The sequence below is a fragment of the Rhinopithecus bieti genome, unplaced genomic scaffold (genome assembly GCF_001698545.2).
Source record: "Rhinopithecus bieti isolate Rb0 unplaced genomic scaffold, ASM169854v2 scaffold_33065, whole genome shotgun sequence".
NCBI classification, from domain to species: Eukaryota; Metazoa; Chordata; class Mammalia; order Primates; family Cercopithecidae; genus Rhinopithecus; species Rhinopithecus bieti.
In genome coordinates, this window is record NW_016814114.1 from 724024 (window position 1) to 737611 (window position 13588).

At 56.7% G+C, this 13588-nt stretch overlaps 1 protein-coding gene across 2 annotated transcripts in view; it reads left to right on the top strand.

The window, feature by feature from the left end:
- The first annotated feature begins 1573 nt into the window (after positions 1-1573).
- The window catches only part of ARHGEF1 (Rho guanine nucleotide exchange factor 1), a 20016-nt gene continuing 8001 nt past the window's right edge, over positions 1574-13588 (top strand). Inside the window, exons 1-13 of one of the 2 annotated variants that reach the window (XM_017849850.1) lie at positions 1574-1616; positions 1702-1788; positions 2269-2382; positions 5534-5632; positions 5840-5882; positions 6112-6358; positions 6783-6812; positions 7449-7548; positions 7693-7789; positions 7868-7903; positions 8704-8841; positions 9738-9843; positions 11622-11767. In XM_017849850.1, coding sequence (XP_017705339.1) covers positions 1593-1616; positions 1702-1788; positions 2269-2382; positions 5534-5632; positions 5840-5882; positions 6112-6358; positions 6783-6812; positions 7449-7548; positions 7693-7789; positions 7868-7903; positions 8704-8841; positions 9738-9843; positions 11622-11767 — 1267 coding nt within the window. In that variant the 5' untranslated portion in view covers positions 1574-1592. Of the gene's footprint in view, positions 1617-1701; positions 1789-2268; positions 2383-5533; positions 5883-6111; positions 6359-6782; positions 6813-7448; positions 7549-7692; positions 7790-7867; positions 7904-8703; positions 8842-9737; positions 9844-10475; positions 10488-11127; positions 11296-11621; positions 11768-13588 lie in introns of those variants that run through there. The other variant, XM_017849851.1, reaches the window with a different exon arrangement.

Sequence of the window (13588 nt, forward strand, 5' to 3'; positions counted from 1 at the left end):
GCTGGTCTCGAACTCCTGAGCTCAAGCGATCTTCCCACCTTGGCCTCCCAAAGTGCTGGGGTAACAGGCATGAACCACCTTGCCTGGCCAGTTTGCAAATTTATTAAAGTGAATGTTTAGCAGTGCTTGAATCTTGAATTGCCCAAGCTTAGATATTGGACAAATACTCTTTATGGGAAAGAATAAAAATGATGCCTTCCCCAGGTGGACCCTCAGGGTGGCATTTGGACACTTCAGAAAGCATCATTGTTTAATCATCAAAATCCTGGTTACCACTTACTAGGGAGCTAGGGAGGAGGCCCATAAAGCAGGAGAAGGGCGGGTCTCTGCCAGCTAGGGTTATAAATAGCTTTGGGCTGTGGGGAGCCCCCCCCACTGGTCCACCCCACCCCTCTTTCTACAGCTCCTTCCCGCCTGACACAGGCTCTATGGCATTAGTCAGACTAATTAAGGACACAGAAGATGTCGGTGGAAAGACTCAGAGAGAAGTGGAGACTCAAGGAGAGACAAAGATGGGAAAGACAGCAAGAGATGGGGGAGAAAAAGGGATGGAGAGAGATGAGAGACAGCACTTGAGACCATGACTCAGAGAGGTGTGAGGATGGTGGCTGCAGAAACCAGATGTGGGAGGACAGAGGCACAGAGACAGGGACAGGACAGACAGAGCTACAGAAGCAGGAAGGGGGTGTCACCGCTGAGAGGGACAGATGGAAGGAGGGGAGGCAGGGACGGTGGGGAAAATGAGATAGTTCTGGAGGAAGGCAAAGAGAAAAATCAGGAAACAGGGTGAAGAGAGACCAAGACATGAAACAGATTCGAGGGTCAGACAGCCAAGGAGAGCCGGCTGCAGACAGACCAAGGTGCACGTAGGGTGGAGGAGACAGACGCACCTTGGAGATGGGCTGTCTGAGGTCCCATCACTTATTTTCCGAGACTGGAAGCCTGGGAAGAGATGAGGTCCCTGGGGGAAAAGAAGAGCTGGGTTTGGGGACTCCTGGTCCCTGAGGGAGGAGGGTTCTGAGTTTTGTTTTCTTATGTGGAGAGTTGGGGGTTGGGGGTTTGTCATTGTGACTTCCTGTCACAGGAAGTGGGGCTGGTGGGTTCCAAGCAACATCCTGCCCCAGGCCTGTCACAGACCAGAGGAGACCCCTGCACCCCACTTCTCTCCCACCTCTCCTCTAACCCTCCCATCCCGGCTTGCCTCTAGGCTGTGCTCTCAGGAATTAGCCCCCAGGCCTCTGATCCCTCCAACCTGGGAGCCCAGTCCCCCAGCCCCCTGTTCCATTAGAGCGTTAGGGACTCCAGATTGCAGGCTCTCAGACTCAGCCTTCCCATGGACCCAGGCTCCTGAGCCTCCAATGCCTGCCCCCGCAAGGCTCCCGTCCTTGGGCTCCCGCCCCCTGGCGGGTCTCTGAAGGGCTCTTTGTGGCCACACAGAGGCCCCATTGAGCTGCGGAGGCCGGGATGGGGGAGGCTGTTTACTCACCTTCACACCTGGGCCAGGAATCTGTGAGTAACCACCCTGGGCCGCCACCTCCCACCCTCCTAACCACAGCCCCTCCTCTTCCCCCAGCCCTGCAGAGCCCAGGGAGATGGAAGACGTTGCCCGAGGGGCGGTGAGTGGACAGAGCAAGGGATGAGGGGACTCTGGGGCTGTGGGTGGGGAGTTCTGTGGACTGAAGCCGCCCTCCCCTTCCACAGGCCTCCCCAGGCCCCTCCCGGCCTGGCCTGGTTCCCGTCAGCATCATCGGGGCTGAGGATGAGGATTTTGAGAACGAGCTGGAGACGGTGAGTGGGAGATATGGTGGAAAAGCTCTGTCCCAGGCTCAGCATCCCGCCCCGGGTCCCCTCCCACCCGCAGATATGTCTTCTCAGCCTCTTCCCACGGTTTGTCCCATCCTCTCATCTCCGTGGTACCTCCCTCCTAACTTCGCCGACCCCATACTCAGAGCCCACACAGCAGCATGGACGCCCACCCTTCTTACTCTTAACCCCATTTCTTATCATTGCTCTCTCCTCTCCCAGCAGGGACCCCAATTTCTTCTCTCCTAATTTCTGTCCTCATCATCCACCATTATTAAGTCTCATCCATTCTCCCTGACCACCTGCCCTTGCTGTCATCATTATTTCATGGACACTGTCACCCCTCCCCACTTCCCAGGAGCTAACCCTGACTTGGATCCCTTGTGAAGTACCAGGAATGGGTAGGGTCAACCCCAAGGCCCCTCCTCTTCTCCTCATTGTACTCACCCCTGCCTGAACCCCCAGAACTCAGAAGAGCAAAACAGCCAGTTCCAGAGCCTGGAGCAGGTGAAGCGGCGCCCAGCCCACCTCATGGCCCTCCTGCAGCACGTGGCCCTGCAGTTTGAGCCAGGACCCCTGGTGAGGGCAGGGCTGGGTGGGCACAGGGAGGGGTGGGGCTGGGAAAGGCACAGCTTTTGGCGAATTAAACCAGCGAGCTAGTGCTGGGAGGGTCTGGAAAAGCAGATCTAGAAAACAGAGTGCCAGATCTAGAAAGAGAGAATGCCTTAGACAAGAGCCAGAAAGCACGCCACGTGACCTCAACAGGCTTACAGGTGCCCAGGGTAGATCTCAGTGTGCAGTGGGCAGGGTACACACGGCAAGACCCCGCAGAGCCACAGAGAGTCCAGCAGCCTGGCAGAAACCACCTCCTGTCCCACTTTGTGCCTGTGGCAGCGCTCCCCATCAGCGTGTGGCAGCGCCCTTCCGTGGACTCTGGGATACTGAATCCTTCTCTCCAAAGCCTTCTCGGCAGATGCCAGCACGCAGTCATTCAGGGTTGGTGCTTGGGAGAAGGCTGTTAGCCATCCCAGGTGTAGGGGGCACAGCAGGCCCTGATCCAGAAACAGGAAAACTACCACACACAGCTCACAAAAGAGACCACAAAATTGTGGATCCAGAAGCCTCCGTATGAGGCAGAAGATACCTGGGAGATCTGGATGGACAACCGTGCCATCCAGAAACACCTGCAGAGTCTAGAAAAACCAGCAGGTGATTTAGAAAGGGAGAGGCCACAGTGCTGGCTGGCAGTGGATCTGTAGACAAGGGTCTCGTCCCAAGAAGACCCAGTCCAGTCCAGCACAGGATAGGAGTTGGGGACAGCCAGGGCACTGCACCATGTGGACATGCGTAGTAGACCCCTCCAGAAAACGAGAAAATCGATAGAGTGGGGAGAAGCGCCCAAGGCATGCGGAAAGAAGAATACATCAGCTGCAAGACCAGAGGCTGGTCATCCTGACACCAAAGCATCAGATATGCAGAAATTTAGGAAATTGCAGTCTTTCCCCCGTCTGCATTCTCTTTCCAGAAGAGTGGCTCCCTGCACAACCACATGCATGGAAATTCTGGCCCTCTGAGCAAGGGGGTACCCCATTCAAGCCTTGGGGTTTCTAGAGCACCAGATCATGGACATCAGCCCAGGGATCATGCTGACTACCATGTTCTTTTACAGATGTGGAAACTGAGGCCTAGAGAAGGTCAGGGACTTGCCTGAGGTGACCCTGGCAGCCTCTGGGCATTTTGAGGTTTATCCTCACACAGCTCCCTCACCTCATCAGCTTGTGGGGAGCCGATCAGAGATAGCTGTGGTCCCCTGGGCGGCTTCCTGTTGGCCTCTCTTAGAATTTTGCTATATTTGGGGAGTGTGGAGAGTGGATATAGATTTGTTAAAACTGTTTAAAGTGGAGAAGGAGGACCAGGCCTGGTGGTTGATGACAGTAGTCCCAACGCTTTGGGAGGCTGAGGCAGGAGGATGGCTTGAGCCTGGGAGGTCGAGGCTGCAGTGACTGCACCACTGCACTCCAGCCTGGGCAACAGAGTGAGACCCTGTCTTGAAATAAATAAATAAAAGGTGGGGCCGGGCATGGTGGCTCATGCCTGTAATCCCAGAACTTTGGGAGGCCAAGGCGGGTAGATCACTTGAGATCAGGAATTCGAGACCAGCCTGGCCAACATGGTAAAACACTGTCTGTACTAAAAATTTGAAAATGGGGCAGGCGCGGTGGCTCATGCCTATAATCCCAGCACTTTGGGAGGCCGAGGCAGGTGGATCACCTGACGTCAGGAGTTCAAAACCAGCCTCATGGTGAAATCCCATCTCTACTAAAATACAAAAATTAGCCGGGCACAGTGGTACATGCCTGTAATCCCAATTACTCGGGAGGCTGAGGCAGGAGAATCACTTGATCTTGGGAAGTGGAGGTTGTGATGAGCCAAGATTGCACCACTGCACGCCAGCCTAGGCAAAAAAAAAAAAAAAAAAAAAAAAAATTAGCCAGGCATGGTGGTAGGCACCTGTAATCCAAGCTACTCCAGAGGCTGAGGCGGGAGAATTGCTTGAACCCAGGAGGAGGTTGCAGTGAGCCGAGATCGCGCCACTGCACTCCAGCCTGGGTGACACAGCGAGACTCCATCTCCAAAAGAAAAGGAGAAAAGTCCCACTCCCATTGGAGTGAGTTCATTTCCCAGATGAGAGCCCCCAGGAGCCAGGGCAGGTTGGAGTCCCCACTGTCACCCAGCACAGGGGCTGGCACTCAGGAAATGCGTGACAAATGACACAGTGAGCCCCACTTGTCCACCTGTTCTTTACAAGCCCTCAGTATGCACAGGGCACCATCTGGGACACAGATGGATCAACCTACAACACCTCTCAACGCACACAAACCCTTGAGCTGCTCAGTCTTTCTAGGCAGCAGAATGTAGTGGAGACAGGCTGCCTGGATTCAAATCCTAACTTTGCCACTTAGTAGCTGTGTGATTTTGGGTTTTATTTATTTATTTATTTTTGAAACAGTCTCGCTCTGTCACCCAGGCTGGAGTGCAGTGGCACAATCTCCACTCACTGCAACCTCCATCTCCTGGGTTCAAGCAGTTCTCCCTGCCTCAGCCTCCCAAGCAGCTGGGATTACAGGTGCCTACCACCACACCTGGCTAATTTTTTAGTTGTTTTATTTTTAGTAGAGACAGGGTTTTGCCGTGTTGGCCAGGCTGGTCACAAATTCCTGACCTCATGTGATCCACCTGCCTCGGCCTCCCAAAGTGCTGGGATTGCAGGTGTGAGCCACCATGCCCGGCCTAGCTGTGTGACTAAGCTTGAATAAACTTCTTGAGCTCCATTTTCTCATCTGTAAAATGGGGATAATCACAGTCCCTACGCTTGAACACGTTAACGCACATAGAGGGTGTAGAGCAGCGTCTGGCATACAGTAAGCCCTCAGTATAGACAGTAGTAGTAGTTGTCATTATTGCCAGGAGGAGACCATGATGAAGAACCACAAAGGACCACAGCACAGGATGGAAAATTAGAAAATGTGAATGGCGGCCCCAGGGAGCCTGCAGGGGAACCCAGGGCCTGGTGTTAAGGGTGGAGGTCAGGGAGTGCTTCCCGGAGGAGGTGGCAGTTGAGTCCCATAACTATGGGGTGGTCAGGAGGCAGGGAAGGCCCTCTTCAAAGGGAGAGTGTGGTTTGAGGCGGGGTGGGGGAGCGGAGAGTCACACTGTGTGTCTCCCCCAGCTTTGCTGTCTGCATGCCGACATGCTGGGCTCACTGGGCCCCAAGGAGGCCAAGAAGGCCTTCCTGGACTTCTATCACAGCTTCCTGGAAAAGACAGCGGTGAGAGATCTTCAGGCTGCCCCAACCCTGCAATCCCTGTTTGGGCCTACAGAGTCACCATGAGGTCCCCAACCTCTGCCCTGAGGGCAGCTGCTGACCCAGGCCTTCCCCAACACCCTCACTTATGTCAGGGTTCCTGGCAGTCCTCCCAGCCTGCGTCTCAGCACACCAAGTCCTCCTCTTCACCCCATTCTCTCTCTTGAGCAGGTTCTGCGGGTGCCAGTCCCACCCAATGTCGCCTTTGAACTTGGTAAGGAGCAGGATGGGATGAGGGAGAGGTGTCTAGCAGGGACTACACCTCCCAGGAGGCCAAGGGGAGGGAGGCCGCACTCCCATGCTCTGCTCAGACAGCCGAGATTCATTCATTCCTTCATGGCAGAGGCCTCAGGAAGCATGGCTGTTGGAGTCCAAAGGTGGGTGGGGGCCGTGGTCCAAGCCACCAGGAAGTGGACCCTAGCCCCCGATGTGTGTCCCTGCAGACCGCACTCGGGCTGACCTCATCTCCGAGGATGTCCAGCGGCGGTTCGTGCAGGAGGTGGTGCAAAGCCAGCAGACAGCCGTGGGCCGGCAGCTGGAGGACTTCCGCTCCAAGCGGCTCATGGGCATGACGCCCTGGGAGCAGGAGCTGGCCCAGCTGGAGGCTTGGGTTGGGCGAGACCGAGCCAGCTACGAGGCCCGGGAGCGGCACGTGGCGGAGCGGCTGCTCATGCACCTGGAGGAGATGCAGTGAGTGGGCCAGCCCTGGTGGGAGCGTTTCCCCTCCCTAGCGCCGGGGCACCCCTGCTACCTCTGGCATGTTGCATCCCATTTGTGGGTTCCCTCTTCAGCATCAGGGTTCATTTCTTGGCACTGGGGCTCTTCCTCTGCCCTGGCATTTTAACTCACCTTGGATCTGAGTCTTCCCTTTCCAACTTTGGGGTTCCCTTGTCATTTCTGGGTCTTGTCCGTGATCTGGCACTTGGATCCTGTCCTCCTGGATGAGAGACCTCCCTCCCTCTTGTGACGGTCCTTCCCGATCCCTTCCGCAGTATCCCCTCTCTGTCTCTCTTCCCCCTTCCTATCCCAGGACAGCAACCCTGAGATGTGTCCTGGGTGGACGGGGACCCCAGACCTAGCAAATATGTCACAAACATCTCTCTTCCTTCTACAGACATACCATCTCTACCGATGAAGAAAAGAGGTGAGGGGGGCAGGGAGGGCAGCAGGGAGAGGTGTGCAGCCTCCTGGATTTGAGGGAGGAGGGGGCTGGGGGTCTGAGGGAGGAGGAGGCTAGAGCCCTGGACTCCTGGGTCTGAGGGAGGAGGAGGCTGGGGGCCTGGACTCCTGGGTTGAGAGAGGAGGAGGCTGGGGGCCTGGACTCCTGGGTCTGAGGGAGGAGGAGGCTGGGGCCTGGACTCCTGGGTCTGAGGGAGGAGGAGGCTGGGGCCTGGACTCCTGGGTTGAGGGAGGAGGAGGCTGGGGCCTGGACTCCTGGGTTGAGGGAGGAGGAGGCTGGGGGCCTGGACTCCTGGGTTGAGGGAGGAGGAGGCTGGGGGCCTGGACTCCTGGGTTGAGGGAGGAGGAGGCTGGGGGCCTGGACTCCTGGGTTGAGGGAGGAGGAGGCTGGGGGCCTGGACTCCTGGGTCCTGGGTATTGGGTAACAGCCCTTGCCCTTGTCTTTTTGAACCCTCTCATCTCTCAGAGTCTCACGGGAAGTAGTTGTGAGGTCAGGATGGGAAGGCCAGGCCTCTGCCTCTAGTGGCTGTGTGTGTGTGTGTGTGTGTGTGTGTGTGTGTGTCTTTGTGTGTGTTGAGCCTTCACTGTCCCCTCCCTACAGTGCTGCCGTAGTCAATGCCATTGGCCTGTACATGCGCCACCTTGGGGTGCGGACCAAGAGTGGGGACAAGAAGTCGGGGAGGAACTTCTTCCGGAAAAAGGTGCTTCCCTCAGTGCCCTGTCCTGACCCTTTCCTCTCCAGAGACGCGCTGGGAGCCCCATGACTCTGGACACCTGGCGTCAAATTCTGCTTGGTTGTTGTCTCAGAGATGCTCAGCCTGGTCTTCCTGCCCACCCTCTTGCAGGTGATGGGGAACCGGCGGTCGGACGAGCCTGCCAAGACCAAGAAGGGGCTGAGCAGCATCCTGGATGCCGCCCGCTGGAACCGGGGAGAGCCCCAGGGTAAAGCGGCTCTAGCCTCTGCCCTCCCCTGTCTTCCCCAGCTCTTTCCACTCACTGTCTCACTCTCTCTCATTTCAGTTCCAGATTTTCGCCACCTCAAAGCAGAGGTTGATGGTAATGGACCTGTAGCCAGAGCATCCATCCCTGGGGCCTGTGGGGGAGGGGGCTGGGACCTGGACTCCTGGGTCTGAGGGAGGAGAGGCTGGGGACCTGGATTCCTGGGTCTGAGGGAGGAAGGGCTGGGGGAGTTCCTGGGTCTGAGGGAGGAAGGGCTGGACCTGAACCCCTGGGTCTGAGGGAAGAGGGACTGGGCCTGCACTTGGCTGGGGGAGTTCCTGGGTCTGAGGAAGGAGGGGCTGGGGGCTCAGACTCCTGATTCTGAGGGAGGAAGGGCTGGGGGCCTGGACCCCTGAGTCTGAGGGAAGAGGGGCTGGGGGAGCTCCTGAGTCTGAGGGAGGGAGGCCTGGGGCCTGGACCCCTGGGTCTGAGGGAGGAGGGATTGGGCCTGGACCCCTGGGTCTGAGGGAGGAGGGGCTGGGACTCTTGGGTCTGAGGGAGGAAGGGCTGGGCCTAGACCCCTGGGTGTGAGGGAGGAGGGGCTGGGCCTGGACCTCTGGGTCTGGGGGAGGAGGGGCTGGGAGAGTTCCTGGGTCTGAGGGAGAAAGGCCTGGGGCCTGGACCTCTGGGTCTAAGGAAGGAGGGGCTGGGGGCCTGGACTCCTGGGTCTGAGGGCAGAGGGTATGGGGACTCCTGGGTCTGAGGGAGGAGGGGATGGGGGCTTCTGGGTCTGAGGCAGGAGGGGCTCCTAGTCATGGTGGGGAAGGGCCTGAGCACAGCCTCTTGCATCCCCCCGTTATTGTAGATTTGAGTTACTGTTCTCTCATCTCCCTCTTTCTCCCTCACTGTCTCCCCAGCTGAGAAGCCAGGTGCTACAGACCGGAAGGGAGGCCTGGGGATGCCCTCTCGGGACCGGAATGTTGGGGCTCCTGGGCAGGACACCCCTGGAGTCTCTCTGCACCCTCTGTCCCTGGACAGCCCAGACCGGGAATCAGGTGAGAGTTTCCTGGGCCAGGGCTCCATGAGGCCCGGGGATCCAGGGTGGGGGTGCTGCCTGCCCCCTTGGCACCCCCAGATGGAAGCCACTCCTCAGCAACACCTCCCCTTTGCTCTTAGCATTCGCTCCTCCCTGCTCCTGGTCACCACTGTCATTCGTAACTTTCCCCTTCCCTCAGTTTGCCCTTTCCACGACTTTCCTCCCAGGCTCTGACCTCTCTGCTGGTGCCGTGTCTCCCACCCCCTTGGACTACGTTTTCCATCAGCCCTTCATTTTCCAGAACCTTCCCTGAGTACATGACCAATCCACCCTCTGAGCTGCATTGCTGGCCCCCTAGGTGGGAAGCCCACCAGCCCCATGAGCTTCGTCCCTCACCGTCCTTAAACCTCTGTGGCCTCAGGCCCTTGGATCTCTGCGTGGCCAGGCCCAGGCTCACACACCGGCTCTGCTGACTCCTCATGTTTATTTAGTGTTTTGGATATGACTCCCCTTTATTAGCCTCCGTTTCCTTGTCTCTAAAGGAGTATGAGAGGGTGGGGAGGATGAATGGATGTGGAGGCAGCACAGAATTCAGGCCCTCCTGACCTCAAGGGGCTGCAGTCTGGTTGGGTGGGAGAGATGTTTGTGACTTATTTGCTAGGCCTGGGGTCCCCATCCACCCAGGACACACAGGGGCACCCACTTCTGTTGCATCTTCACGCCCCTGCCCCTAGTGGCCCACGGTCCTGTTCTCAGAGGTCTTAACATCTTTCTGTCCCGTGCTGAAGTACATTGCAGCAGTGTGGTATCTGCCAGGCACTGGGTAGCTTTAGCCCCCACATTTCCAGGCCCCCAGAGTGTGGGTCTCATGGCCTCAGAGGCCTGCCAGCCAGCCCTGCTCCCTCCACCTCACAGGTGCCGACGCCCCCCTGGAGCTGGGGGACTTATCCCCGCAGGGCCCAATGAGCCTGGAGCCCCTGGCGCCCCCAGAGAGTACCGATGATGGGGCCGAAACCGAGAGGTGCCCAGGCTGGGGTGCAGGGGTGGGGGCCGTGGCTTACTGAGCGCTGGTGGGTGGGTGCAGGGTCGCCGCTGCCATCTGTGCCTGCCTGTCCCAGCCTCTCGCTCCCCCTGCTCCTCTGCTGCTCTCTGGGTCTCGCCATTCCTTTCCCTTCTTCTTTCCTTTTCTCATCTCCCTCCTGCTTCCTCATTGCCCCCCTTTCCTTTATCCTTACTTTTTCCTCTCCTCCTTCCTCTCCTCCCTTTTTTCACTGATCTTTCTCCTCCTCCCTTCCTCTCTACCTCTCCTTCCATCTCCTTTATTTCCCCCCTCCTTTCTCACCTGGGTTTTCTTTCCCCACTCTCCATCCCCCTCCGATCTCCCTGCCACTTTTCATTTTTTCAGCCCTTCCTCCCCTTCTCTTTCAAGCCCCCCCACCCCACCCCGCCTCGCTCCTGCCTCCTGGTACCCATCCCTCAACCCCCCACCCCTCTGCTCTGTGCCCCGGGGCCCTGTCCCCTTACAGCTGGGGGGGCAGGCTCTGCCCCCTGCCCGTCCTTGTGCCGCTGCTTTGGGGACCCTTTGGTGGGTGTGGGGAGGTGGGTCGGGTGCCATCTGGGCCCACCTCTGACCCTGTGCCCCTCTCTCCCCAGAAGGTGGAAGAGGTGGGTGCCTGGGCCCTGGGTGGGGGAAGGGCTAGCCCCTCCCCCATTTCTCCCAGCCCCTCCCCTCTCCCCATGGCCACTCCCTCCCCTTCACTCCCTGTGAGGGGTGGGTGGGGACATCACCCTCCCAGTTGAAGAGCTAAGTATGGAAATCCTCCCTACCCCATAAACATCCCTCTGTTGCCATCCCCCTGCCTCAGGGAAGGGAGGGGGTCAGTCCTACGCTCCATCCTGGGTTCCCCATCCCTTCCCCCATCAAATTTCAGTATCCCCCCACCGACACCCCCACTACCCCAGCGCCCCTAAAATCCCACCACTCCTCTGACTCTCTCCTCTCTCTTCTGTTGCATGTTTGATCCCTGTCTGGTCACCCCTGCTCCCGTCCTGGTCTCTCCCCATCTCTGTCCCTGTCCTGGTCTCTCCTTGTCTCTCCCTGTCCTGGTCTCTCCCCGTCTCTGTCCCTGTCCTCTTCTCTCCCCAATCTCTGTCCCTGTCCTGGCCTCTCCCCGTCTCTGTCCCTACCCTGGTCTCTCCCCATCTCTGTTCCTGTCCTGTTTTCTCTTTGTCTCTGTCCTTGTCTTGGTCTCTCCTTGTCTCTGTACCCGGCCTCTGCCTGACTGTCCTTGGCCTCGGGGTCCAGGCTATCAGGGCGTCTGGGGCGCTCAGAGAGCCTGCGGGTGAGTGACCGCCGCCGGCCTTCCCGGGGCAGCCTCGGGGCTAAGGGCCGGGGTGGGGGCCGCTCCCGGAGCGACGTGGACATGGACCCCAGTTCCGCCACGGCAGTGCTTGGCCCTGCCCGACGAGCCACGTATGTCAACCCTCTCCCTTCCCCCATCCACTAAGGCAGCCTGGAGAATCAGGGAGGGATTGTTATCAGAGTCACAGGAATGGGCGTTGGAGGCTGAGGTCATTGAGGCCAACTGTGGTCACAGACCTTGGAGGAGGAGGGGGTAGAATGCTTCTAGAGATCTGGGGACTCTAGTGTACTCAGATCTAGAGACTTGGTCTGCTGCACGGGCCACCCTGGGGGCATCGAATGCCAAGGCCACTGACCGGGGTTGAATGCTCTAAGAGGTTGAAGGCTGCTTCCTGGGATGGCCCAAGCTGGGGCCCTAACAAGGCCTCCGTCCACAGCCCTGAGCCTGGAGATGAGGGGGAGCCGGGGCGGTCAGGACTGGAGCTTGAACCAGAAGAGCCTCCCGGGTGGCGGGAACTCGTCCCACCAGACACCCTGCATAGCCTGCCCAAGAGCCAGGTGAAGCGGCAGGAGGTCATCAGCGGTGAGTACCACCCCCGTCTGCCCCACTGTGACCAAGGACACAGTCCAGCTCTGGCAAAGGCAAAGACAGGTGCAGAGACGTGTTCGTCTTGGTGTTATTTACCATAGGGAGAACTTGAAGGCAGCTTCAAATTCCCTCTTATTCCAAGTTCAGATTGTTGCAACACAGACCACGTCGATGGAATGTGAATGCCACTGTGGAAGGGACGTTTCCAAAAATTTCGAGTAGTGCAAGACAGTGCTGATGTTAAGAACACTACATTTCTGGTGCAAGCCTTTATTTCCTTACTTGCGAAATGTGGGTACTAATAGTTCCTACCTCAGATATTGTCATGAAGATGAGACGATTTGTATGAAATGTTTAGCATAGTGCTGGGCACAGGGGAAGAGCATTTTTTTTTTTTTTCCATTTTTATTTGGGCAGGGTCTCAGTTGTTCTCCAGGCTGGAGTGCAGTGGCGCAGTCACAGCTCACTGCAGCCTTACCCTCCCAGGCTCAACGGATTCTCCCACCTCAGCCTCCCGAGCAGCTGGGACCACAGGCATGTACCACCATGCCTGGCTAATTTTTGTATTCTTTGTAGTCTAATTTTGTATTCTTTGTAGAGATGGGGTTTCGCCATGTTGGCCAGGCTGGTCTCGAACTCTTGGGCTCAAGTGATCCTCCTACCTCAGCCTTCCAAAGGCTTGGGATTACAAGTGTGAGCCAGCAGGCCCAGTCAAGGAAGAGCATTTTAATGAGATTGTTGTTACTAGTTTGATCTTAATTGCTTAGGGGAGAAAAGATCTGCACAGGGGAAAGTTTGGGAGACTGATCAGTATGTTCACAGTGCTTACTTTTGCATGGAGAGATGATGAGTGTATCATTTTTGTCTTTTCCTTTTTTCCTGTGCTAATTGTGTGGTGGCTGGGGAGGCTGGTGGCAAAAAGAAAAGCTTTTTTTTTTTTTTTTTGAGACAGAGTTTTGCTCTTGTTGCCCAGGCTGGAGTGCAATTGCACAATCTCGGCTCACTGCAACCTCCACCTCCCAGGTTCAAGTGATTCTCCTGCCTCAGCCTCCTTAATAGCTGGGATTACAGGCATGCGCCACCATGCCCAGCTAATTTTGTATTTTTAGCAGAAACGGGGTTTCTCCATGTTGGTCAGGCTGGTCTTGAACTCCCGACCTCAGGTGATCTGCCGGCCTCAGCCTCCCAACGTGCTGGGATTACAGGCGTGAGCCACTGTGCCCGGCCCAAGAGAAAGCTTTTGGACTTGATTGAAAGCTTATTTACAGATTACTTCATAGTAAAAAAGGTACTTACTCAAAATTTTAGGGGAGTAGTTGAGTACTTTTGAGTCACAGATCCTTCTAAGGACATGATAAAATTAAAAAAAAAAAAAAAAAATGAGCCATGTGCTATCCATTAGGACTTTCTGGAAGATGGAAATGTGCTGTATTTGTACTGCTCACCATGGGGACCACCAGCCACCTGTGGCTGGTGAGCAGTCGAAATGCACTAGGCCGGGCACAGTGGCTCACGCCTGTAATCCCAGCACTTTGGGAAGTCGAGGTGGGCAGATCACTTGAGGTCAGGAGTTCAAGACCAGCCTGGCCAACATGGTGAAACCCCGTGTCTACTGAACATACAAAAATTAGCCAAGCGTAGTGGCACATGCCTCTAATCCCAGATACTCGGGCGGGTAAGGCAGGAGAATTGCTTGAACCCAGGAAGCAGGAAGCAGAGGTTGCAATGAGCCCAGATCAGTCCACCACACTCCAATCTGGGCAACAGAGCAAGACTCTGTCTCAAAAAAAAAAAAAAAAAAAAAAAAACAAAAAA